At 39.3% G+C, this 24,626-nt stretch overlaps 1 protein-coding gene across 1 annotated transcript in view; it reads left to right on the top strand.

Moving 5' to 3' along the window:
- Positions 1-18,321: 18,321 nt before the first annotated feature.
- Gpc5 (glypican 5) overlaps positions 18,322-24,626 on the top strand; it is an 863,449-nt gene continuing 857,144 nt past the window's right edge. The window contains exon 1 of the mRNA XM_004626298.2: positions 18,322-18,638. Coding sequence (XP_004626355.1) covers positions 18,476-18,638 — 163 coding nt within the window. The 5' untranslated portion in view covers positions 18,322-18,475. The remainder of the gene's footprint in view (positions 18,639-24,626) is intronic.

The following is a 24,626-nucleotide window of genomic DNA, read 5'->3' as shown; positions in this document are numbered from 1 at the left end:
TTTTTCCCTTTCAAACAACCTGTGTGACTCAATATTTATTAGAATTCTTTTAGTCTTTACAGTTTTTCATATTTTTTATGAAGCATTTCTATTTACTTTCGAAACAGACCTTACTGAAATGTGAACTAATGTATTTTTCTTTGGGGAACAAATCACATTGATTTAAAATATAAATCATGCATATTATTGCATAATAATTTCAGCAATTACTTAACTGTCACAGAACTGTTTCTCATATACTTATTCTTGTTCTGTGAAGGACTCTGAGAGCCAGGTATTGCCACTTTTGAACAGTTGGTGGCTCCAATGCTTCGCAACTGCTTTATAAATGTGGCACCAAAATAAGATGCTCACTTCAAACCGTTCAAAACATAATTTGAAAAAAATGCATTCAAGTAAGTTATTTTATATTTTTTCAGAAACTAAAGGTTATATCAGATAAGTTAGAAGAAAAGTATTAATGCTAGCATGCCTCAGCCTGTGCAATACAGTGTGAATACTTGTTAGTACCCTCACCACTAAATATACTTAAAGGACCTAAAGTATTCCCACAAAAATATTATGTGAACCACAGTTTTTAAATTTCCTAGTAGTCACATTTCAAAATCAACAGGAATGATCAATATTAGTAATATATTTTATCTCAGTATGCAGTTTGTTTTATCATTTCAGTGCATAAAGTTAAAATTATTGGAGTTTGATCTCCCATCTCCACAGAAAATTAAAAAAATAAAAAAATTATTGATTATTTTATATGCTTTGTGTTTTGATATGTAGTCTCAACCCAATGTGTGTTTTATACTCGCAACATATTTCTCTTCAGACTGGCAATATTTTAGCTGCTCGGCAGCTGCAGGTGGTTAGTGGCTACTGAACTCGTGAGTTCAGATCTAAAGGGACAAAGGATAACCCTTGTAGTCAGTGTTCTATAAAACTTCCTTGGAAAGTAAATGTATATTTTTGCACTAATTGTGTTCTTAAAGTTGGAGGTTTTTTCTCACAGAAAAATGTCTAGAATACTTGGTTCATAATTTTGATGAAATAGAAATGAAACCTATAATTTAGCTAGGTACATATTAGTACTCTGGTACTGACATTTCTAGATTCTCATATTACTAATAGATTCTTGGGTTTCTTTTGAGTCATTGGTCCCCTAATATTTCAGACATGTTATATAGTTTACCCATACTTGACTTTAATTTCTGATTCCCCTTACACTTCTGCAATTTGGCTTATGTATTCTCTTCGTCTGTAGTTAAAAAGTCTTCTGTTCTCAATGTTTGCAGCATCCTTTACAGAGATCATCTGGGCTATGAAGTATCTGGCCTCTGGGGCAAAACTAGCTGGGATTTTGTTCTGATGTTTGCCACTGATTAGTCCTATGAATCTGGACTTGTTGTATACACCTATGCATCACGTAGCATCTAACATGCAGAAAATCAGTATGCTGCTCATGGTCATAATGAAGATTAAATCAGTTACATTAATACAAAATATCTACCTCATAGGAGATACCGACTTACATAGCTGAATATGTGGTTTCTGTATCATGGCCAGCATTTTCTCTCATCAGTTCTACAATACTTAACCAAATAAAGTGACTTGAAACTAGACCATTGCTTTTTTTGGAGGGGGGCGTGAATCACTTCATTAGAGGGTGTTCCATATTTGCACAGATAATGTAATAAAATATACCAACGTATCAGGCTCAGTGTGCTCCGAATAGAGGACAGGATCTTCTAAGTATTTCACAAAGGAAGTGCTGAGGAAGAACAGAGACTGAGGCACATGTCTCTAAGCACTATTTTGGAAAGTGTGGTGTCACTACCCTGTCTTTATTGTATGGGATGCATTTTTTGGCTTGAAAGGTAAAAGTTCAACTTTTAACGGAATAGTCTATAAATCAGCATGACATAAAAATAGTGTGCTAGTTACTAGGTTGTAACATTGGGGTAGCAGAGAAATATGAAGGATCTAAAGTTGGTTTGGGGGAATAAACTCAACTTGCTAATTCTTAGAAACTGAACATGTTTTTGAAGCTAGTTAAGTGTTTATTATTTTCTCAATTATAAGCCAGTTTTTTACATTATAAAAATCTAGAACATCTGGAAAAAATGGGTAATCTGTACCATCTGCTGTTGTCTAATTGAAGACTAACAATCTGGGGATAAAAACTGTAAGTTGGTAACAATTCCAAAAACAACTACTAGAAAAATATTTATGTAATCATCAGTATCTGAGACTTTTAAAAAATATTTTCAGTTTTTAAAGAGAATACAAAATGTAGTAATGAAAAACTTTAGAAACAATACAAAATTTCACTCAACAAAATGCTAGGAATTTGGGCCAGCCAAATAATTCAGCAGATTAAAGCGCCTACAAGCAGGCACAGGGGCTAGGGGTTTCATCCGCAGGCCTGCCCTGCCAGCCCTGCAACCGGGGCACATTGAGATGGCAAGCAATTGAGACTGAGCATGGTGGCACATGCCTGTAACCCCAGCTCTTGGGAGACTGTAAACAGGCGGATCACTAAGAGTCTGATCTAAGTGAGACCCTGAACACCCTGTAGATCCTTCCCTAAAATAAAAAAAAAAACTAGAAATTCAACAATATTCGTTTTTTTAAAATCAGTTTTAATGTATTTAGTACAGGGTCTCATCACATAGATTGGATTTGTAGTGATCCTCCTGTTTTCAGCCTCACAAGCGCTGGGAAAAAATATTTGTTGTACTGCATATTATTGTCTTCAAATCAGTTGTTCAGATTACTAGATATAAGCATGTTAAATTGGTTAAAAATTTGAAAAAATTAAAAAGAAAAAATTAAGCACTAAGTTCTCCTTTCAATAGACCAGCAGAAAACAGCAGTATAATTATCACGCTATCCTGTGAGTATCTGAGATTTGAATTGATCAGCATTTACCATCTGTCGCCACAGATCTACCTTTGGATAATAATAATCTTTAAAAAATGGGGACTAAAAACATTATGATGGATATTACGTACAATAACTTAAGATGAAATTATGTGCTGATAATATGCTATCTTTATGTTTTAATTCTCTGGCTATAATGAATTAATTATACATTTGAGCCTATCCATATTCTTTAAAGCTGTGGTTTTCATGTCGTAGCTCACCGAAGTCACTGGAATGGACAGTCTATGGATAGCTGAAGCTTGTATTAAGGTGAAGGTACTAAGGTTCACAAAGGATAAATTCCAGAGAGTTTCTACAGGAAAATTGGTGACACTGTAGTGCCCTTTGTCCTGGTAATATGTTGCAAGGCTCCAGTGAATGTGTAGAACCACATATAGTTACAAACCCTATAGTTTAATAGTTTTTTCATCTTAAGCATTTACCAGGCACTGTGACTTTAACTTTTGCAGTTTGAGATGTGACAGTAAGATTAGAGTGTAGTTCCTTTTCCTTTTTTGCAATTTCATGTATGAAAGATTTGTTGTTAACATAGAACTTATTATTCTTAACATATATTTTTTTTTCTGTCCTTACAGAGAACTTTAACCTCTTCACATAAAGGAGGCATTTTACATATCCCAATTGTCAGTATCACTATTCTCACATTTTGGGATTATTAATAAGTAAAATAAGAATACTTGAACACGAATACTATGATTCTGAGACAGTGGGACAGGGACTAAGTGACTAACAGGCAGGTCAGGTAGAGTATGGATAAACTAGATCAAAAACGTGGTGCACAGCCTGGGAGAAAGGATTCATTGTACTCTTCACAATGATGCGTCTTTTAAGAAGGAGAAGTGTCTATTTCTGGAATTTTACTATTATTGGATGATAGTTCATCTCAGATAACTGAACCTGTGGAGAATAAATCCACAGATAAGGGGCCAATTCTCTACAAAGACTCATTACATATAAATGTTAATAGAATAATGAGTATAAGCAATATAAAATAAGGTGATTTATTTGATCTGAAATGTGGTAAAAGGTAAGGCATTCAGATAAGGTGGTTTTCTTTTTCTTCTTGATGAGACTCTACTTATTTGGAGCGTGAAAGGCTGATAGATTCAAGCTTTGAAGATCCTTGTAGAGAAATGAAGCCAGCAGGCATCTCTAGATGGACAGATGTAAGCAGAAAGCAGAACCAATGCACCGTTCTGTGATGTACATTCATTTTCCTCTTGCCACAACTGGGTGGCTACACAACTCTCCATAACAGAACTTCATGGCCATTGGGGGCAGGTAAGCTCTTTGATGGCATTCAAAGTTTATTTTATCCATGTTGTCTGCTTCTAAGTAAACTATCATGGTAAATTTAAAAACAATTTAGCTTTCAAAATAATTCACATACACATACTTCACTATGCAGATACTGCTACAGTTTTTATCTGGAATTTCACAGATTAACTAGAAAAGTAAATGAGTAAAAAAGTTGAAGTGGTTTTTCCTTGACAAAATTTATCTTTCTCAAATGGGAAGAGGATCAAGAGAGGTAGCAAGGGCAAGAAATGGATGGAAAAGAAACCAAGATGTGTGATGTGCATGGGCCAGCTCCACACACCCAACACCACCATTATGGCCTGAAAACATGTGCAAATAGGAAGGAAATTTAAAAAGTATGACATAATTTTATCTATAATTTTTATGAGAATCAGAAGAATCAGAATCATAAAATAGAGTACAATGAACTGGGTGGATTTTTCCTCCTTATTTTAGTTAAAATTATCCGTAACCAAGAAATGCTCCTCTCAACTTTTTGATTTCTACTTCTCATTATGTAATCTTAAGAGTGAGCGTGGGTGCATATGTTGTGTATGTGTGTGGGATTTTTCTCACTTATATGATATTTTTAATGAACTCATTTCATTCAGAGTCAGTACCGTGTCATCTTTCTAAGCCTTAAAACACTTGTTTGAAAAATGTTTTTGCCTGAGAACAATATTCATATTCTAAACCAACCACATTCTCTTTTGTGCCTACATATTTTGAGGTTAAAAAAATGAGCTCTTAACTGAGTCTCTACATGAGCACTTCTCCAAAAGGGATAAATCAAGACTCGTGAACTACAATACCCAGAAACAAAGTGTTAGATGCCATAGCAGATTAACGAAGTTACAGGAAAATTGACGAAGGAAACATGATTTCCATATAAAACAGCTGGTTTTATGAACAATAGGGGTAAGCTGAGACATGGTCAAGAACTGAGAATAAGGGTCTAGGAAGGACTAGTTTAGGCAAAGGCACAAAGATGAGAAAAGGCAACACTGTAGTGTGGTTTGACAGTGGAAAACCATGCTGAAGGTGTAGTTGGGGCTCAGCTCCAGAAGAAAAGGGAGCAGTGGGCTAAATCATGTCCAGTGGGAATGCAAGGAGGTAGCTGCATGCATGACCTTGCACCTTGGATCTGGTTGTGCTGTGCACTCGTGGCTTCAGTCAGCTTAACCTTCCTGAACTTGGACTTCATGTGTGTGAAACAGATAATAATTTGACCCATAGACTATCAGGTGGATTCAGTGGAAAACATGGTTGTTAGGCATTTGTGTATCATGAATAGTTTTTAAAAAGTGATTCCTCATATTAAAGTTACTACATTATTAAAAATATAGCTTTATCTTTACATTATGTGAAATTCTTTTCATTTCTGTGTTCACCAAGTTGCATGGCAGAACTATCCACTACCATTCTGTGGCAGAAGCAGAATTTTTTTCTACCTCATTATGAAAATTTTGTGTCATGTTTTGATTTATGTATGTTTCTGGTGTTGTCTTTATATACATGTGTAATATGAAAACTAAAAAATTAATTATGTATGTGATTCTTTCAAATTTACATAAATAGTGCAAATAAATGCTTTAGTTTGTTTTGAGCAATTAAGCTATCTTGGCTTGTTTTTTAAAGACACTTTGTTTAAAACAAATATCTCTCTTCATACCTACAAGAGACCTAAGAGGTTGTTTAGCTGCAGAGAATCTAGAGGCTTTGAGAGTTGGTGACTACTGAAATGGAAGAAAAATTTTATTATATCTAGGGGTTGTTGATTTTTACCTGCTTTTCTCTCTCTCTCTCTCTCTCTCTCTCTCTCTCTCTCTCTCTCTCTCTCTCTCTGTAATGTCATTAAAAGTGAGATGTGTAAAAGCAAAAACTGTGAAGAACCTTACAAGAATTCCCTGGCCATATAATAAAGTAACAGGAAAAATAGCTTACTGATAGTAGTATCCAAATTACAAATTAGCACATAAATATTATAAAATGCCAGTGGCATATACTTCTTGCTTCCTTTGGTTTTTAGAAAAATTTGTTAAGGTTTACTGTATATATTTCCAGCATTAACTGCTGATACTGACTTGTTTTCTGTTTTTTGTTTTTGACCAGCTCAGCCTGCTCTGAGGGTGGGGCTGGTACATCTTGTGGTGCCAGTGATCAAACTGTGGTCCCTTGTGCCTGCCTAAGCTTGCCTAAGTAGGTGCTTTAGACAGCTAGCTATCTCGACAGCCTGAAACTGACTTGTTTCCCTGTGTCACCTCTGTGCCTTGCTGTCAGTCAACTTATTGGAGGGCTGGCAGATAGATGCAGAGGCCATGAAAATAGGAACAAGGGACGTTAAAAGCCCAAAAAGCCATGGGCAAGAAGATGGAGTGGGTTTCTTCTCATTTTTAGTAATCTGATGGGCTCCATATGCCTATGCTATATTAACTTAGGATCCTAAAATTGCACTGAGCTGCCTTAATGAATTTCATCATGAAGGTTCATATTTGATAAAACTTTGCTGTACTGGAAAACGAGCATTCAAAGTTTCCATGAACTATCTGAAAATCTCTTGTTTTGAATGTAGGAAGTTTTTAGCACTCTTCCATTAATCTTACATACTTCTTTTCTTTCATCTGATGTTGGGGAAGGTGGACTTTTCTCTTTTTTAAATTTATTTATTTTTTGGTACAGGGCCTCAATATATAGCTCGGACTCATGGTGATCCTCCTGTGTCAGCCTCCCCAATGCTGGGATTACAGGTGTGTGTTACCATGCCCAGTTTTGGTAGATGGGGCCAGCATGGCATAAAGTACTGGGGAATCAAATCCAGGTCCTTGTGCTTGCCAGGCAGACACTTTGAACTTTTCTTTTAAGGACAGTGTGGGATTTTATTTATATGGTGCATTTTCAGATTATAATTGTAAATTTGGAATATACTCAAAACCATCAAAAAGAAATGACTAGTAATAACCAGTTTGTGTATTTTCATTTTTCTTTTTTCAGTGAAATTTTTAGTGCAGGTACCATTATTTTTCTATGTGTGTTTTTACTCTGACTCTTCCCATAGAACATTCCTCAAACTTGTTTTTGCAACTTTGAAAGCATAATTTTTGTTAACAGCATTCTTTTCCATCATTTTGGTGATGTGGTATGTGGTTTGTTTTTAAAAGAGCTTTGAGTGAATGCTGATGGGGACAAAAATGTGTGCTTCCCAAACACCATTATTTTCAGTGTTTCTCTGTACCCAACAGCTTAGCATAAGGAGATATTAATGCTGAATTTTAAAATTTGTTTGATTAAGTTGCGTTTTTCAATATGAAGGACACATGGCAAGCTGTTGCAGGAGGCACACATTCTGCTGCTTCTGCCAGGGTCTGGTGGTGCTCTTTGGACACATTGCTCAGGGCACCCAGAGCTCTTTGAGGCCCCTATTGGTGTATGTGCCTTCTGAATTGTAAGTTGCTTTTGAGAGCAAGGACTGCATGTGACTCAGCTCTACATTCATAGTTCTGTACTAGGAATGGAACCTGGCGTGCAGGTGCTTTGATGTTTGAGTCAGTGAAGTGATTCAGGCAAACTGAGTGGATAAAAAGGTCAGTGGCATTTGGTCTGAACGCACGGCTTAGGTAATGCTTTCTGATTCTGAGACTGTAGTTCCGTGTTAAATGTGTGCATGGGGTGGTAATGGGATCTAGGGTGATTGTGTCTCCACTTTTTCTCTGTTTGATCTCCGAGAAGTCAAAATAGGGAATATAGAATACAGGGAATGTGTTTTGAAATCTGAGATTTTCAATGTGACCTGTTTTTCTGAAAAATAAGGTAATTGATAACAGCTAAGACATAGTTAAAAATTCTGTTATTTTATAATTGTATAGGTTTCTTAAAGTGTCATTTGTTTTTATACTTATTTGACTTAAAAAGATAAAGTAATTTGGTAGAACAATAAATTATTTATGTGTGTTTGGTAGAATCTATGGGTTGTAGATATTTCTGTGCAGGATGCATAAATAGCTTTCCTCATCGTAAAGAGCAAAGGAGATCATTCTATGCCTGGTTTCCATTTTTAATATGCTATGCTCCAAGCAATGTATAGTATAGATTTATATTTGAGTATAAAGAATGTTGTATGGTTTTGACTTTATGTTTTTATCAACATAATAATTATTTGACTAGCTTGTTAATCATATTTTGTTATATTAAGAATAATTACAATGTGGCAATGAAAGAAGTAGACAATATGACTTAAAATTGATAGTTTGAGGTCAGCTATCTATGCTGAAGTTCCTGAGGGTTAAATAGAAGCTGTTAGCACTGTTACATCATCACCAGCTGTCTTAATTACTGTTCTCTCCTTGCTGGGACAAATACCGACACTCAAAATGAAGGAAGGAAAGGTTTATTTAGCTCACAGTTACTGGAGGTTTCATCCATATTCAGTTGGCTCCAAGGCAGAGCAGCACATGGCAGAAGGCCACCTTTCATGGTGGAGGCAAAGAGCAAGAGCACAGGGAGAGGTAGCAGCAGCTCAAGCAGCTAGCTTCTCTTCCCACATTACATTGTAATGCAGATTACCTGCCCTAGGGAAGTGCAGCGTCCACACCCACAGTAATCAATCACAAACTTCAGAAGCTGCCCCAAGACTGCAAGAGGCTTTGGAGGGACACCTAGACACAAACCATAACACCAGCTTTTGTAGTCATGCACAGGTAGAAGGAGCAGGAATATAAGGACCCATCTTTTAACTACTTTCTAGCAAGAAGGTAGGCATCCCAGCCTCCTATCCTTACCAAGAATGGTAAGCTTTCAGGGTGCTGCTCCCAGCTTTTCTCTCATTAGCCATCCAACACATACTTACCAGATGTGGGTGTAGGGGGATTGAGCCTGTGCAAAATCTGAGGCAGGTTAAGATTTCCTTAAGGAAACAAGGCATAACTCCATGGGAAACTAAATAATGGTACTTTTTTTTTTTTTTTTTTTTTTTATGAGCAGAATGTATTTTTTGGAGAAAGAAAGCTTCTGTCCAAGAGAGGGATAGGAGGTGGGCCCCAAGCAGGTCATCCTTGGAAACCTGTCTCTTCCAGGGACTTTTATAGAGTAAAACTATGTGGTGAGGCAGGTCTAAGGTGGTGGAGAGCATGGGAACTTACTTAGGTGGGCATGAGGTGGGACAAAATTATGGGCAACCAATGAGATTACAAGCACCATTGCTCAGGTAAAATTGATTAAATCCAGTGATACAATGGTATATGATTAATCAACAACTAGTCAGTGGCACAATCATGTGCCCTGAGTATCCTGAGGTGAGAACATGATGTGAGGTACAAACCTGGAAATGTTCTCTTGATAAGTAAGAAACTTGAGTGGAGCCTTTAAAGAAAGAGAGGTAGAGAGAAGGCTTAGTTGGCACTTAAAAGTACAAGTGAGCAAGGTGTACTTCAGAGGAAGCAAATGGTGGGTTCTTCTGCCTGTGGAAAAATAGAGTTTAAGTAGGAAGGAGAGTGGATTGATAGTACAGGAAAGCAAACTCAGTAAGTCTACATGTTGAGCTTGCCTAAGCACTTTATTGACATGATTTGAATTTGAATATGATTTTAGGTAAGATCCAGGAATTATAATTTTAATAATCTAAATAAGTATGATTTTGGTCTTCCCTGAACTGTATTTGAGGAAACATAACTGTAGATTGTAGGGTCTAGTTGACCATCCATCACTAATTTCTTTGAATGGAGTAAGTTTGATACAAACAGATTGACATGGGCCTGAAATGAAGGATGATTTTAAATAAAAAGAGACACTAAGTCAGCGGTGGTGAATCTATGGCACATGTGCTGTAGTGGGCTGTTTGCTATTGAAAGTTCTGAAAGATTTGCCATCTCTGCTCCAGGAATCAATGTACAGAAGTGAAGCAGAAGTCAAATGCATTCTCTGGTAGCCAAGGTAGCAAACTGGGAGTCCAGTGAGAAAGGGTGGGAGAGTTAGAACAAAAAGGTGGCTAAAATCAAGTGTCACATCGTGCTTGTTAAATTAATAAATTAATCAATGGAGGAATCAGAGTGTGAACGAGAGAAAAGATAGACTCCCTCTGTAAAGGTAGATCTGGAAGTGATAGCAGAATACTGAAACAGGCAGTAGATATGAAGGGAGATGTAGACAGGAATGTTTGTAACAGCATAGATGCTAGAGGTGAAGGCATAAGAAGCAATGACCTTCACTCTTCATTTCCTGTGACTAGCATAGCCACAAACTTGATGGCTTAATACAGGATTTCATTTTCTCACAGTACAGTTGTGCTGAAGTCTGCAATGTTGGTTCCTTCTGAAAGCTCTGAGAGACAAACAAATGCAGGCTTCTTTCTTGGCTTCAAGTTGTTGTCAGCAATTCCTTGGGTGGGAGCCGAATCACTCCAGCCTCTGCTTCTGTGTTAACATCTCCTTTACTTCACTTTGTCTCTGTTTCTTGTCCTCTTATAAGGACACAAGGTTCACCTTAAATCTAGGGTTATTAGATCTTGAGATCCTCAATTTTAATTACAAAGACCTCATTTTCAAGTAAAGTCACATTCTGAGGATAAGGACATGAATTTTTATAGAGTTTACTCTTCAACTGAGGGCACTCTCTAGGAATAATATGTAGAAAAAGAAGGGCAAGTCTTAAGCCTTGGGCCATTTAGAAGTAGGAGACAGGAAGTTAAGCAGAAGAATAGAGAAAGAAATGATGGAGAGTTTGAAGTGGGACAGTGCACTGCCAGGAAAGCCGAAGAGCAGAGAGACCTTAAGAGAGCCCATGGTTAGTGATGTCAGCTTCAGCAGACCCATGAAAAGAAATGGCCAGTAGGTTTTGGCTAAGGTGACCTATGGACAGTAGAATGGCAATTGTAAGATCATTTGGAAACGGGCTGAAAGGAGAGATGGGTGAGACTTGGGATGCTCTAAAAACATCAGATGCTGATAGGAAAAACAGGAGTAGGAATTTCCAGGAGTACGAAGTTGAGAATCTGACAAAATCTCCTCTGGCATATCCACAGCGAAGGTTATTCTCTCTTTCCTAATTTGGATAAAGAAGAGAAGTCAAAGTGGTCAGAGGAAGGGATTTCTCCTTTCTGCTTGAGAGCATGAACTACTTATACCTTTTCATATGCAAAGGAATAGGGCTAATTAAATGTCAAAGACATCTGTAAACTTCTGTCACATCTAGGGATAGTTAATACGGTCTGTACATAGACCTTATTTATAAGTAGCAAAGATTAACGTATGATAAAAAGAATCTTTATGTGGAACAATTAAAGATCAATTATGACAATAGTACACAGTGGTAAAAGGCTCTGGAGAACTTCCTTCTTGTTAATTAGCAATAATTATCAATTAGGAGGCTTAATCAGTATAAGAGTTCCTACATTTTGCATCTTAAGAAGCCAATGATAATTAGTATCCCAGTCTTGCTCTCTGTGCGCATCATGCTGAGAGGAGTTACTTTTTTTACAATGACTTTTAACTCATGACCTTGAGCATCTTAGAGTCTCCTGTACCTACATCAAGTTGAGGAGTGATGCTTCTTTCTCTGCTACTCAAACACTTGGTTTAATAGGTGCATAAGTGGCAAATAATGTGAAGGAGTATAAAGAGGGCAAAAGGTTTTACTTTTGAATGATCATTGGTTTAGGGGAGATAGTTTATTGCCCTAATTACATCTAAGGTGTTACTAATAGGTAGTGAATTCATGGCAGGTGTTTTTCCAGAAGGAAAGAATAGTGTATATTGATTGAGGGGTAAAATGAACCAAAAGTTGTACAAAACATAAAATATATTATTCCAGTTAACCCTATCAAAAACATTATAATGTGGACATGGTATTTTCCATGATAAAGGGGTAGCAAAGTAGTCTTAGTCTTCATTTGACCAAAGTGACATTTAATGAGTAACCATTCTAGAGGATATTTTTATGTCTAATTTTAAATTAACTTTACCTGAATATTTTGATACTAAGATATTGTTATATCAGATGTTCCAGGATAATAAGTGTAATAATTCTTTAAGTTTTGATTCAATGATAAATTTGGTAAAGGCATTAATGTTGAGACACCAGTGCTATTTTTTGTCATAAAAATAAACGAAAAAAGTGAAACAGATATCAGAGATTTACTGAAAGTCAAAGACTGGATGATAGAATGATCCATATACAACCTTAATCGAAAAATGACCATATCGTTTGGAAGGACTTATTGATACTATTTTCTCTACTACAGGATAAAAAATCTAGGGATTAAGTGAAAATTTAAAGTTCAATTGCTGCTTAAGAAATAATCAAACAACCAGCAGTTGAGAGGTTGAAGCAGGAGGACTGCTGCAAGATTGAAGGCAACCTGGACAACACGATAGTAAGTTCAAGGCCAGCCTGAACTCTACATAGTGCGACCCTGTCTCAGAAACCAAAGCAAAACCAATCCAAACCCAAACCCAGTCCAGCTCAGCCCAACTCAACCCTACCCAACCCAGCGAAAACAAACCAGAGAGTTCTGGTAAAGATGACTCAGGATGCATCAGAACATCATACTGTTGGGGACCATATCCACCTAGTGAGTTTAAGGGACAGCCACCCTTTCTGCATGGGGGATGTGGGTGGAGATAACAGACTCCACTCACTTCTGATTTGTCTGGCAAATAAACCTTGTGGCCTCTTAGTTTTTACATTGAACAAATAGCAAGCACCAAACAGATGGAAAATGCTGTAAGGTTTTTACTTAATTTCTGGAAAACATTCCCTTAAGGAAAAATATTATGTAATCCATGTTAGGAAACAACTGAATTCCTTTGTTTATACAATGCTTTTGGAAGATATTGGTAAAATCAATGATGGAATTGAATTTCACATGTGAATTTTACTGTTCACTCAAACTAATTGTAGTATTAGTGCAAAACCTACATTTGAAAATAAGAACAGTAAGAACAGTTTGTATTCATTTCTGTCATAGTATGTGGGAATTTGTACATATGTACTGAAACTTTTTTTTCTGTTTGGCTTTGTGGGACAGGGTCTTGCTATGCAGTGCAAGCTGGTCTTGAACTCCGGATGATCCTCCCTGCCTCTGCCTCCCAAGCGCTGGGATTACAGACATGCACCACTATGCCTTGCTATTCTGAAATTTTTAAGAACATTGTTTTTATACCTCAAGTTATAGACTAGGATTAAATTATTTAAAGACTTTTAGTTTCATAAATTCATTGAGTGTTGCTGGTTTCTTTTCTTTTCTTTTCTTTTCTTTTCTTTCTTTCTTTCTTTCTTTCTTTCTTTCTTTCTTTCTTTCTTTCTTTCTTTCTTTTTTTGCTGTACCGGGGATCGCACTCAGGACCTTGCATTTACAAGCAGGTGCTTATGTCACTGAGCTATCTCCCTGGCCCCTATTGCTGGTTTCTTTTCATACTATCTTCCTAACATTTTTTATAAGAAAGCAACTAATATTTTATTTCTCAGTAAATTCTCTAAGATAAATAAATCCCTTTTAATAGAAATAACACATTTAAAACCTGTAAAATTAAATATCCCATGAAATACTTTTAGTTTTCTACTGAAGAACAGTATTTCTCTAATGCTTTTTGCAAAGTCATTACATTTTTGACTTGAAAGCATAGTTGCTTTGCAATAATGACATAAATGCTTCTAAAACATTTCAGCATTGTTGACCCACATGTGCTGTTGATTAGAAGATGAGAATTTTCTAATTGCAAAATTTGCAGTATATATGTGTATATTTAGAAAATATCTGTTGGAAAGTGTGTTTGATGGTCACTGTTTTCCTGCTGACAGCCCTGTAACTTCTATGTGGTGTCCAGACTTGAGTGTTTGGCAGAATGTTTGCTATGTGATCTTTTGGCAGCTTCTGCTCCTTTGCTTGAGGAAACTTCAGAGGAAGACCTCTGAGTTCCCTTCTGGTCACCTGATGGCAGAAACTCATTACCAGGGTCAGCTAGGGCTGATCTCCAATTTGGCTGCCTTTATTAGCTCAGCTAAGGGCAGAGAGGCTGTGTGTGTGTGTGTGTGTGTGTGTGTGTGTGAGAGAGAGAGAGAGAGAGAGAGAGAGAGAGAGACAGACAGACAGACAGACAGACACAGACAGACAGATTCTGGCTACTTTCTGTTCACCTCACTGATGACAGACAAGTGGCTTTTCCATCAACCTCATGAGATGGGCAGCATCCAGCCTAGGGAGAAGCCATAGTAAAGCAGTCTACTTAGCATAATAGTCACAGCTTAGGAGAGAAGGACCTGCTTGGAGGGAGGACATGCCTTGCCTGGCCGTGTGCAATGTGGAGGTTTCCATTAGGAGCAGAGTGAAGGAGTGGAGACCTAGAAAGGAAGCTCTGGTGTGGTAAGAGCGTGTGTGTGGGTGAGCCCTGCTTTCCATGGTTGATTTGAAAGGAGTTCTCAGGTAGGGAGGAGAAACACATTCCATTTAAGATAAGGCAGAGTGGAAATAATCCAGTTGGTAAGAAGCTAACTAAGGGATCCTTGTCCTCTGGTTGGTGGCCACATCTGGCAAAAGCAGGAGAACTCATGGCTAGGCAGATGGGGCCTCATGAGGTCCGAAGAAGTCGAAAGGGTCTGTGAGGTGCTAATTGTATAGCTGTCCTGGTTAAAGGTCTGGCAGAGGCAAGAGGTAGGAGCAGGTAGGGCATCTACATGCAAGGCAGTGCGGTGCTAGACGAAGCTCACAGGCTGTGTAGCAGGTACCTGTAAATAACAGTGTTTCTACTTTTCTTTCTTTCTTTCTTTCTTTCTTTCTTTCTTTCTTTCTTTCTTTCTTTCTTTCTTTCTGTATTTTAGGGGAGGGTCTACATGGTCTTTAGGGTCTCACTACTAGATTGGACTCATAGTGATTCTCCTGTTTAGAGCCTCCTAAGTGCTGGGATTACAGGTGTGCGCTACCACTCCCAGTTTCAATTGCTGTCTCAGCATGCCCCAGGGGTGGGGCTGGCACTGCAGGCCCTAGGGATTGATCCCTGGTCCCCTCACTTTAATCACTGAGCCATTTGGCCGGCCCAGTGTTTCTACTTATAAAAGATATTTTGAGTTCAAGGAGACAAAACTTAGTATGTGGCTCACCAAAAGCAGGGAAATGCAGTGGTTAAGGAATGTAGGAGAGGTCAGGTGTAGGTGGCCTTTGAGTGCTTATCTGCTCGGTGTTTTCTAGAAAGTCACTTAATCTCTTTATACTTCTGTTTCTTCAGTACTAAAAACAGGTGTCTGGAGATGTTAAATGAGATAATACCTGTAAATACTTAATAAATATTGGCTGTTATCATTGATTTGGTGCAAAAGTGACCCAAACTATCTTCCAAGAGCTAATAGACATCAGTGGTCAGCGTGAGCTTAAATCAGCAGTCTAGGTTGAAGACTGATATCGCAAGAATATGTAAACCATATTGGAGAGTCTCTTTGCAAGGTCCTGAGTTGAAAAACTGAATACAGATACTTAGAAGCATTAGGGAAGCATGGCATTTCAAGGATTATTAAGGTGTTTTAAGATAATGACTCATTAAAGAGTCTTTTATCTAAGTGTATTGATATTTTGAAAGCAAGACACACAGCTTATTACATAAAAGTCATTCAATAAATGCTGATTGAATAGCTTTCAAAAAATGAGGCATTATGACTATCAAATTATGGGAAGTCCTCCCTAGTTTCATTTGTAATGTTTACAAATAAATTGAAAAGATCAGTTTACAGCACAGCATGTAGCAGTTGCTCCAGATTGTCTGCATAAAACATGGAACAGGTCTTGAAGTTTTACAGCACAGCATGCATACTATTTCACTGGGTGGTGCAGGGATAGGGAAACAAAAGAGGCTCACACCATTTTGCTGGCTTACCTACTGTGGGAGCAGTAAGGGGTCAGGGGGAGTAACAAAATATATTATTTGCAATTATAGATATTTTATACAAATGATATTTATTTTCTCATTAGATCTACTCCATTTCTACGTATTACTTCCCATCTGTGTTGTCAAAATAAATTATAAAATCATTGGGAAGAGAACTGCCCTGTTATATCTAACATAGTGGTGTTTTGTCATAATAGGCATTCAGTATATTTGTTAGCTGATTTGTTTTTACTGAACAATCAACACTTTGCAGTTGCATTTGTGACTTTTGACTTTGGATGATAAATCGTTTTAGAGACTACGGGAATGAAGTGGACTGGGTAATCTGAGACTCTTTAATGCTGGTATTCTAAGGTGAGTGATTCTAAGAAGGAGAGATCTTAGAGTGTATAGTTTTTGAGAAAACTTGGGAATTTATTAGCCTTGTAAGAACATCTGAGTGAGTCTAACACAATAAACTTATGTAGATAAGATTGTGCATATTACTAGTAAAAAGGATGATAAATGAGTAAACAGTCTTTGGTGTTTCTGACTCCCCTGACAGGCACTTTGGTACCAGATGAAGTGGCAGGGGCGCGCAGGTGCTGCTGCCTTAGCTGACTCCTAGTGCCCCTTCTTGCTTTAGGCCTTGGACAGATCCTGAGCTCTTGTGCCTGTTTCCTCACATGAAAAACAATGGTAATAGTACTAACTGCTTTGCAGTGTTGTTATAGAGGTTAAAGGAGTGAATCAGAATCCATAGAATGCCTCAAGGATTGTCTGGCACAAAGGCACCGTATGGTTGTTGTTTCTTCAGTTACAGCTGCCTTCCGAGCTGTCTCCATGATGGGGGTCACAGCAGAAAAGACTCATGGAAATTTTTTTGTTCTTTTATTTTTTCTGGTATATGTCTACAAAACTTTGGGTGAGGCTTAGCATTTAAAAACAGCTGCTGTTTTCTATGCTTATGTATTAAGGGAGTTTTTAAGAAAAAAAAATTCTAGTATTTGGGAACTCATTGTCAGAAGCCAAGTAAGCACTCTTTCACTCAGCAGCAGTGTCCCAGCCATAGGCCTGGAATGATTTTAAGGCAAGCAATCTCCTGCTCAAAGTGCTGCCTTTGATGTCAAATGGTCATTAAAAGTCCCATGGCACTTCACTAAGACTTAAAATTCTTCCTTTTTATCTCTTGGCAAGGGTTCAATTTGAGATGAAATTCCCTTAAAGTGGTGAAGGTATTTATAGTCCCCTTCACCTAATGCCTGTGGGTAGCCTTGTTCTGCTGGGGGAGGCTTCTCTTCAGGTGGTCTAGATGGACTCTTGCTCGCCTGGCTGAGTTGCTGAGGCTTGTGCGTTTATGAAACGTGCTTTGCCATTTGGCATATGGTTGCCAATCCGTTCTTTCTGTAAACTGTAAATGGACAAAATTTTTCATTATTTTGAAATTACTTACATTCTTTGCTGTTTTTTCTTGTGAAAAATGCCTGAGTTCTCTTCCCTTAGTTATTCTCTGAGAAATGTTTTAAAGAAATTCTGAATGTGATAAAGCTCAGAAAGGCCTCCACAGATACAAACTGCTGAGATTAAATATGATGCTAAAGAGTGAAAAGGAAGAAACTGGACTAGGCTGTAATAATCACAATGTGACAACGTTTGAGGGCAATTCTTAGGACTTCTGAATTTCTGCAGAAAACTGTGATGTTAAAACATTGTTCAAAAATAGCTACGTAAATTAATTAAAAAAATAACTTCTTTTGTACAGTGTTGGAGCCTAAGTGCTAGTAGGCTCCTTAAAAAAAAGCTGTTGCTTTCTCTATTCTGTACTAGGTGCAGGTCCTAGTTCAAGCGCTTTGAATTCAAGTCCCTGTGTACAGAGGACCTTGCTTTGTAGAGATGTTTCATTGCCGCTCCAGTTGATGTTTGACATTTCTGTCTCTCAGACCCTTTCACACATTTTCTGTTTTCATCAGAATTGTTTTTCCGGGAATGGCCTGGGATGGTGAGGTCTGAGTCCGCTTGCAATTTCTTGATTCGCCTCAGGTCGCCGAGCTCTGAGCTCTGGCGGCGGACGCGTGGCTAGCAACTCAGGGCCGCAGGCGGGGGCGTGGCCTGCCGCGGATTGGGGCGTGGCTTTCCGCGGGCGTGAGGGCGTGGTGTGTGGGCGGGGCTTCTCGGGCTAGCAGCCCGCGGCGCAGCGCAGGTTGCCGTTGGCTGCGGTGGCAGCGGCGGGAGCCGGACGCTCGTGGCGCTCTGCTGCTCAACACTTTTCTTCTCCCGCGCGGCTTCCACTCACTTTGGCCGCGGGCAGCAACTGGCGCGCTCCGCCTGGAAACTCGAGTGGCGCAGCTCGGGGAGCCGGGAAGCCGAGGCGCGTGGTGGCGCCCCCTGCGAGGGCCATGGGCGCGCGGACCTGGCGTGCTGGCTGCCGCTGGCTCTTCCTCGCGGCCGTGCTGGGCTCCGCCCGCGGCGAGGGCGCGCAGACCTGCGAGGAAGTTCACAAACTTTTCCAGGGGCGGCTCGCGGGAGCGGTCCGGGGGCTGCCGGAGGCACCGCGGGCAGGTAAGACGCTGCGCCGGGTGCGGGCTGGGGTCCCTGGAGCGTTCACCCTGCGTGCCGGGTCCCAGAGGGGGCGCTTGGAGGCCGGGGACCTTTCGGGCTAGCCGGCTGCGCAGGCGAGTCCTGAGGGGCTCGGGTGCCGCCGGGGACCCCGACTGCGCCCGCGGCTCCTGAGCGCTGGCGCCGGCTCCTCACTCTCGCAGGACGCCTGCAAGGAGCTGGGAAGGCAGGCGTGCTGCCCATGCGCGTCTCGGTTAGAAGAGGGACCGAGAGGAGTTGGGCTGCCCGTCCCAAACACGAACCTCCCTTATGCTCCTTTGCTGGAGAGCGGACTCTAACAGGACATCTGTCTTTTCTGTAACCGGGACCCGGATCCTGGACCCTCAGAGACGCGAATGTCAGGGACTCCTGTGCATCTTGGCGCCAAGTCCCTCTTGACGGAACCGGACCTGCTAATGTGTCTCTCAGAACTCAGTTTTACCTGAAAAGTGTTAGGGCTACAGGCGGCCAAACTTAACACAGTCGGGTGTCGTGTACCACGGATGAGATACAGCAGACTCAAAGAGTGTGAGTAGTGTTAGTGTGCCTAGTGCAGGTCGTGCTTTCTGTGAGCACATTCTTGAGACGCTTTACCTTCCTGATCCCAGTGCTCCCCGCACACATTTTTGTCTGCTGGCAGGAGTTCCAGGGCTTGCCTTATGTGGAAGAGGTCTTAGTGGTCCCGTACAACAGCAGGTGTCTGGAGCTAAGTCAGATCTTGCTGGAGCCATGCACCCGCTTTAGCTGTGGCTGTGAAGAAAGAATAGAAACGAGTGCTGTGAGATTACTTGGTTTAACAAAGAATTGTGAGAAGAAAGATTTGTACTAATAATGTTTTGACAGGCTATCATGTCTGCATCTTGTTTTATGAATAACAACTATGAAGACAACAATATGCAATGTATTAATTATTGAAACTGTCCTATTAATTGGTTTTGAAACTGTGTCATTGCTCTTTGTTTCTCAATAAAATTAATTAAAAAAAACCCAAAGAATTGTGGAGGATGCTTGAGCCTAAAATCCATCCACTGCCCGACTTTCCAAAGTGAGGAGCCCAGCTCTGAGCACTACCCAGCGGTGGCACATTTGCTTGATTGCTTTTCTGGCTGGGAACTCAGTTCTTGTCAACCTGGGAAAAAAAACCTGGTTATTTGGGAACACTATGCATTTAAGTTTACATAACCCACCTTAAATGCAGAAGTATTTATTTGCATTCGTGGTAGGCATTACCAGATGCCTGTTTTCTTCTTGAAACAACATAGTTTTGCCTCCTCAAACAAAATAGCCTCTTGTAAATAGCCTCATGCCTATTTTTTTAATTTTAGTGGATTGTTTTCATTAAGAAATCTTACGTGGCTGTTGGTAAATTAAAGTGTGTGTGTGTGTGTGTGTGTGTGTGTGTGTGTGTGTGTGTGTGTATGGCAAGCATGTTGAGCTGTGCAGTTCTCATTTGAATTTATTAGGGTTTGCTCCCCAGATGCCATCATTTGGCTGAGATGTGTTCCGTGAATGCTTCTGCTGCCTAGGGCGGCCCTGGTTTCAGAGCTTTCTCGTATCTCCATCTTTCTGGTGCCTGCCTCATACAGTGCTCCGGCTAGAAGGTAATACATTTCAAGAAATGTGTATGTCACTTATTTTGAAGAGGAACTTCCCAGAGTATTAATCACTGAGATAACATTTTATCAAGATGTATTGTACAGTCACACTGAAGCTCTGCCCTGCGGAGAAGGAAATGGTTGTCATTATTTGCACTGATACATAGGACAGAAAGTACCAGGATGGCAAGAATCTCATTTCCGAAGTTACCCTGGGTTGTGTCCCTGTGGCTAGCTAGCCCTTTTAAAATCTGTGGCTTAAGCTGATATAGCAATCAGTGCATCCACTGAAGGACTGGGCCACCTGCAGCCCTAGGGACATCGCTGGAGCTGGTGGAAAGGAGTACTAAATGCCTTGATATTTTAATTAAGAAAAAGTCCCGTGGAAGTGTTATCCTGATCTAGACTGGTACAGGAAAAGGCATTTATATGTATTTCATACAGTTGTGATTTTTTGTTTTTGTCAACAAAATATTAAAGTCTTGCTTTTAACATCTATTTTTTTCTTCCCAACTCAAAACTTTACTAGATTAAGTAAAATGCACATATCGTATTTTCAGTTGTTTTTCTTAATGTCTGTATTTACATGTAATGTATAACATTTAATATGATTGAATATACTAGTAATTAGGTATCTTATTTTCTAAAAATATACTCAGCCTCAAAAGAGAACATGATTAAAACATAGGTAGTCATTTCCACATTAGGATACAAATGTTAATATTCTTTCAATAAATGTTCTTACACAGGCTTTTGCTAACTAAAGTGAGTGCACTAATTTGATATTTGTTTTTCTTGGCTGCATATCTTCAGTGCTGCGGGTTCTTTTTATTTTGTACACAGTGGTTAGTTCATGAGATGTCCAGCCAAAACACCATTTTCATAATACAGGAAAGTAGAATAACTTTTTACAGTTTCTTCCTACATTTATGACTTTTATATCTTTTAAAAAGTATGTTATTCAGTTTGAAATTGTCGTATGGTGAGAACAGCCGTCTAAACTGTTTCCCTGATCCCCCTTACCTTTGTTCTCTATGCTGCTCCAATTCTTTTAAGCCTATTGAGCTCTTAAGGATGTCTGGATGAGAAATGTAAAAAGGGAAAGAAGGTGCAAATGTGGTTAGAATTACAGAATTCCTTGTGTTCTGGTTTTAGTTCTTAAATAGTAGTTAAGGTGCCCTTTGCTCTTATTTTATTCAGAAAACAACTGTTAGTAGCAGTGTCTTTGAAAGATCCTTTTTATTTCATTTATTGTGGAGGGAAGATAATGCTTTCCCATTGAGATTCCTTTCACGCAGGCCTTGGTCACAATGCGTTTTTTTTTTTTTTTTTTTTTTTCCTTCAGAGAATAGTTCAGAAATTTCTAAAAAAAAAAGTTGGAGAATGCATTCAAGTGATTTATACATTAGTTTTTAAAATGTATATGTTCATAGAAAACCCTGTATTAGTTTGTGCAAGATTAATCTTAATTAACAGTCTTACTACAACAAAATACCGAAAGCACTTAGCTCATACAGAGAAAATGTTTATGTGGCATAAGGCTTTGAAGTCTCCCATCCAAGATCAAGTGGTCCCAGTAACTTGGGCACACCATGGCCAATCAAAATGTTTGTGTCACAGCCCAGGAAGAGGGGAAGAGGAAGAGACCAGGTTCCCAAGGTCCCTTGAGCACATGGCCACAGTAACCAAGCGAGAACTTCTCACTAGCCTTTCCCTCCAAAACCGTCCACCATACCTCCTAAACATGCAACTTTCAGGGCCACGTCTGCAATACATGGATCTTCAGTGGGCATTCAGTATCCAGATTGAAGGGATGACTTTTCTTTGGAGGGTTTTGCCTATAGGTAGAAGGTGAAGAAGAAATTTGATGTAGCAAAATGAAATTCCAGTACTCTAAGACACTTAAAAGTAGCACTCTAGGGTTTTGTTTTATTTTAAGCTGCTTTCCCTATAATCAAATGTTATAGTTCCTTCAAGAACAGTTTAATTCTCCTATCGAAGAGACACACTCTATCTGATGAACTTGGAGTTTGGAATTACAGATAGCTCAATTTTTGCTACTTGTAGTTCTTTGTCCTGATTAATCAGTTATCATTGACATCTCTGTTTCCTAATCTGTAAAGTGGAAATATCCAGGAAAGGTGGCTGCATAGGCAAAATGAAGTAAGGTGTGTAAAATGACCTAAGCCCAGGCACATTATGTGATCAAAGTGTATTCTTTTTTTAAAAAATGTATTTAGTACAGGGTCTGTAGGGTCTGACTACACAGGTCAGGCTCGTAGTGATCCTCTTGTTTTCAGCCTCCTAAGAGCTGATACTACAGGTGCACACCACCTTGTCCAGTCTCAGTGGGCTTCTCACTGCGCTCTGGGGGCTGGCCAGCACAGTATGCCAGGATTGAAACCTGTCCTTGTATTTGCTTATTTAATCCACTGAGCTATCTGGCTGGCCCTTCAAAGTGTATTCTTGTTGTTATAATTTTTATTGCATATGTCAATTTTAACTTTAACTGGATTTATAAGGGTAAGATTTTAATTTTAGATTTATGTACACAGAAATTTTATAATAATGACTTATTTTTCAGTTATAAGTGGTTATTTCTAAAATTGGGAAATATGTTTATTGAAAATAACATAGTAGGTTATAGTGGATATTTTGTGTTGTAATGTAATAAAATTCTAAGTAAAAACAAGACTCCTATTAGCTGCGGTATCCATAGCCATTCTCTCCCCTGCTCCTACCACCATTCTGGTCTGTTTGTCTTCAGGGACTCAAAGTAATATGTGTCTACCCATTAGACGGCTGGTGGCCATAGTCACCATTGACAGTAATTTCTAATTGAGATTTTGTTCTCAAATCGAGTAGCATAGTTACAGTGATCAATTTCCATAACCAAAATTGAGACCCATAGTTTGAAATTGTGTCAGATTATTAATGTCATGACAGTGCTGGACCCAGCACAAAGCACCTTAGGAAATATGCCTGGAGTCAAACAAATGAGGTTTGTTGTGCTCCCTGCAGCAAGTGAAGATTGCACACAGCGGAATTATGGGTGTCCTGTCAGCTAGCAGTTGGGAGGGCTTCTAGAGGCTCTGGAAAGAGCTCTGTGGCTATAAGGAGACTTTAATGAATGGGGACAATTAAGATATTGACTATCTTTTATCTTGGCATTGGAAAGATTAAAGTGGGGTTATTTGTCACTCATAAAGAGGTAGTAACTAGAGTTGGTCAGACAAGAAGATGCTTAACCATTCTGTGATTGTAGGGGACTGTCCATGTCTTTCGCAGCACAGGTATCCAGCAGTCCTGTCTCATTGCTGAGTTCATATTGTGTGCATGCTGTTTATGTTGGATAGTGATCATCAAAGCTGAGTTCCTGTTACACTGCCAAGTCCTGGGTGTGCTTTGATATCTAAGAGAGTGTGCATTCTGTTTTTACCCACGCCCTAGTAAAGCTTGGTGTTAAGTGAAAGTTACCTTTATTTTTAGGGCCATAGAGTAAGACTGTCCAACAGGGACCCAACTTACACTGATTGTGCCCTATTTCCTCATAGGGTCATGTATCAGTCAGTGCTCAATAGAGAATATATATGTATATGTACAAGGTAAGCTTACAGTACCACCTGTAGAGTCAGGTGTGGAAGAGCCCCAAAATATCTGTACACCAGAGAGCCAAAGGATCCTGTGAGAAGCCAGAGGGTTGGCACTCACTCTGGAGTCCCTTTTGAGTCTATATCAAGAAGCTGACAGGTCTGCACTTGAAGCCAGGAGATGAACCTCCAAGATGAAGGTGGAGCTCCTCGAAAGAGACAGAAAGGGCCTTTCTTCTTTCGTCTTCTGTTTAGTCTGCCAGTCCATTAGTTGGTGCCATCCACATCAAGGGTGGAATAAATCTTCAGTCTGTAATCCATTCTGCCACACCGAGAGCTGTGCCAATCTGAACCCCTGGGCATTGCTTATTCTAGTTGACAGAACAGTTAATAATCACAGGCCAAGTATATTTATTTCTTACAGCCATAAATATGTACAAATATTGTGTGTCAGCTGTATGTATTGTGTCTGTCTCCATCTCCGTCTGTCTCATAATTTTAAATTCTTTTTTACTAGTGTCCAATATCCTGAAATTGTATAATGAGCTTTAGAGGGGATGCAATTTGGGGAATTTAAGATTGGTATTTTATGGTTATATCTTCTACTTCCATCAGGCTATTTTGCATGTTTCCAGTTGGCTAAACTTTCTGGAATGTGGATGTATGTGTGTGTGTGTGTGTGTGTGTGTGTGTGTGTGTGAGTGTGTGTGTGTGTATATATATATACACACACACACACTCCATATATATATATATACACTCCATAT

Source organism: Octodon degus, unplaced genomic scaffold (genome assembly GCF_000260255.1).
Source record: "Octodon degus isolate 3935 unplaced genomic scaffold, OctDeg1.0 scaffold00013, whole genome shotgun sequence".
Classification (NCBI taxonomy): domain Eukaryota; kingdom Metazoa; phylum Chordata; class Mammalia; order Rodentia; family Octodontidae; genus Octodon; species Octodon degus.
Note: the sequence above shows the minus strand (reverse complement) of the source record. Positions and strands in the feature narration are given on the sequence as shown.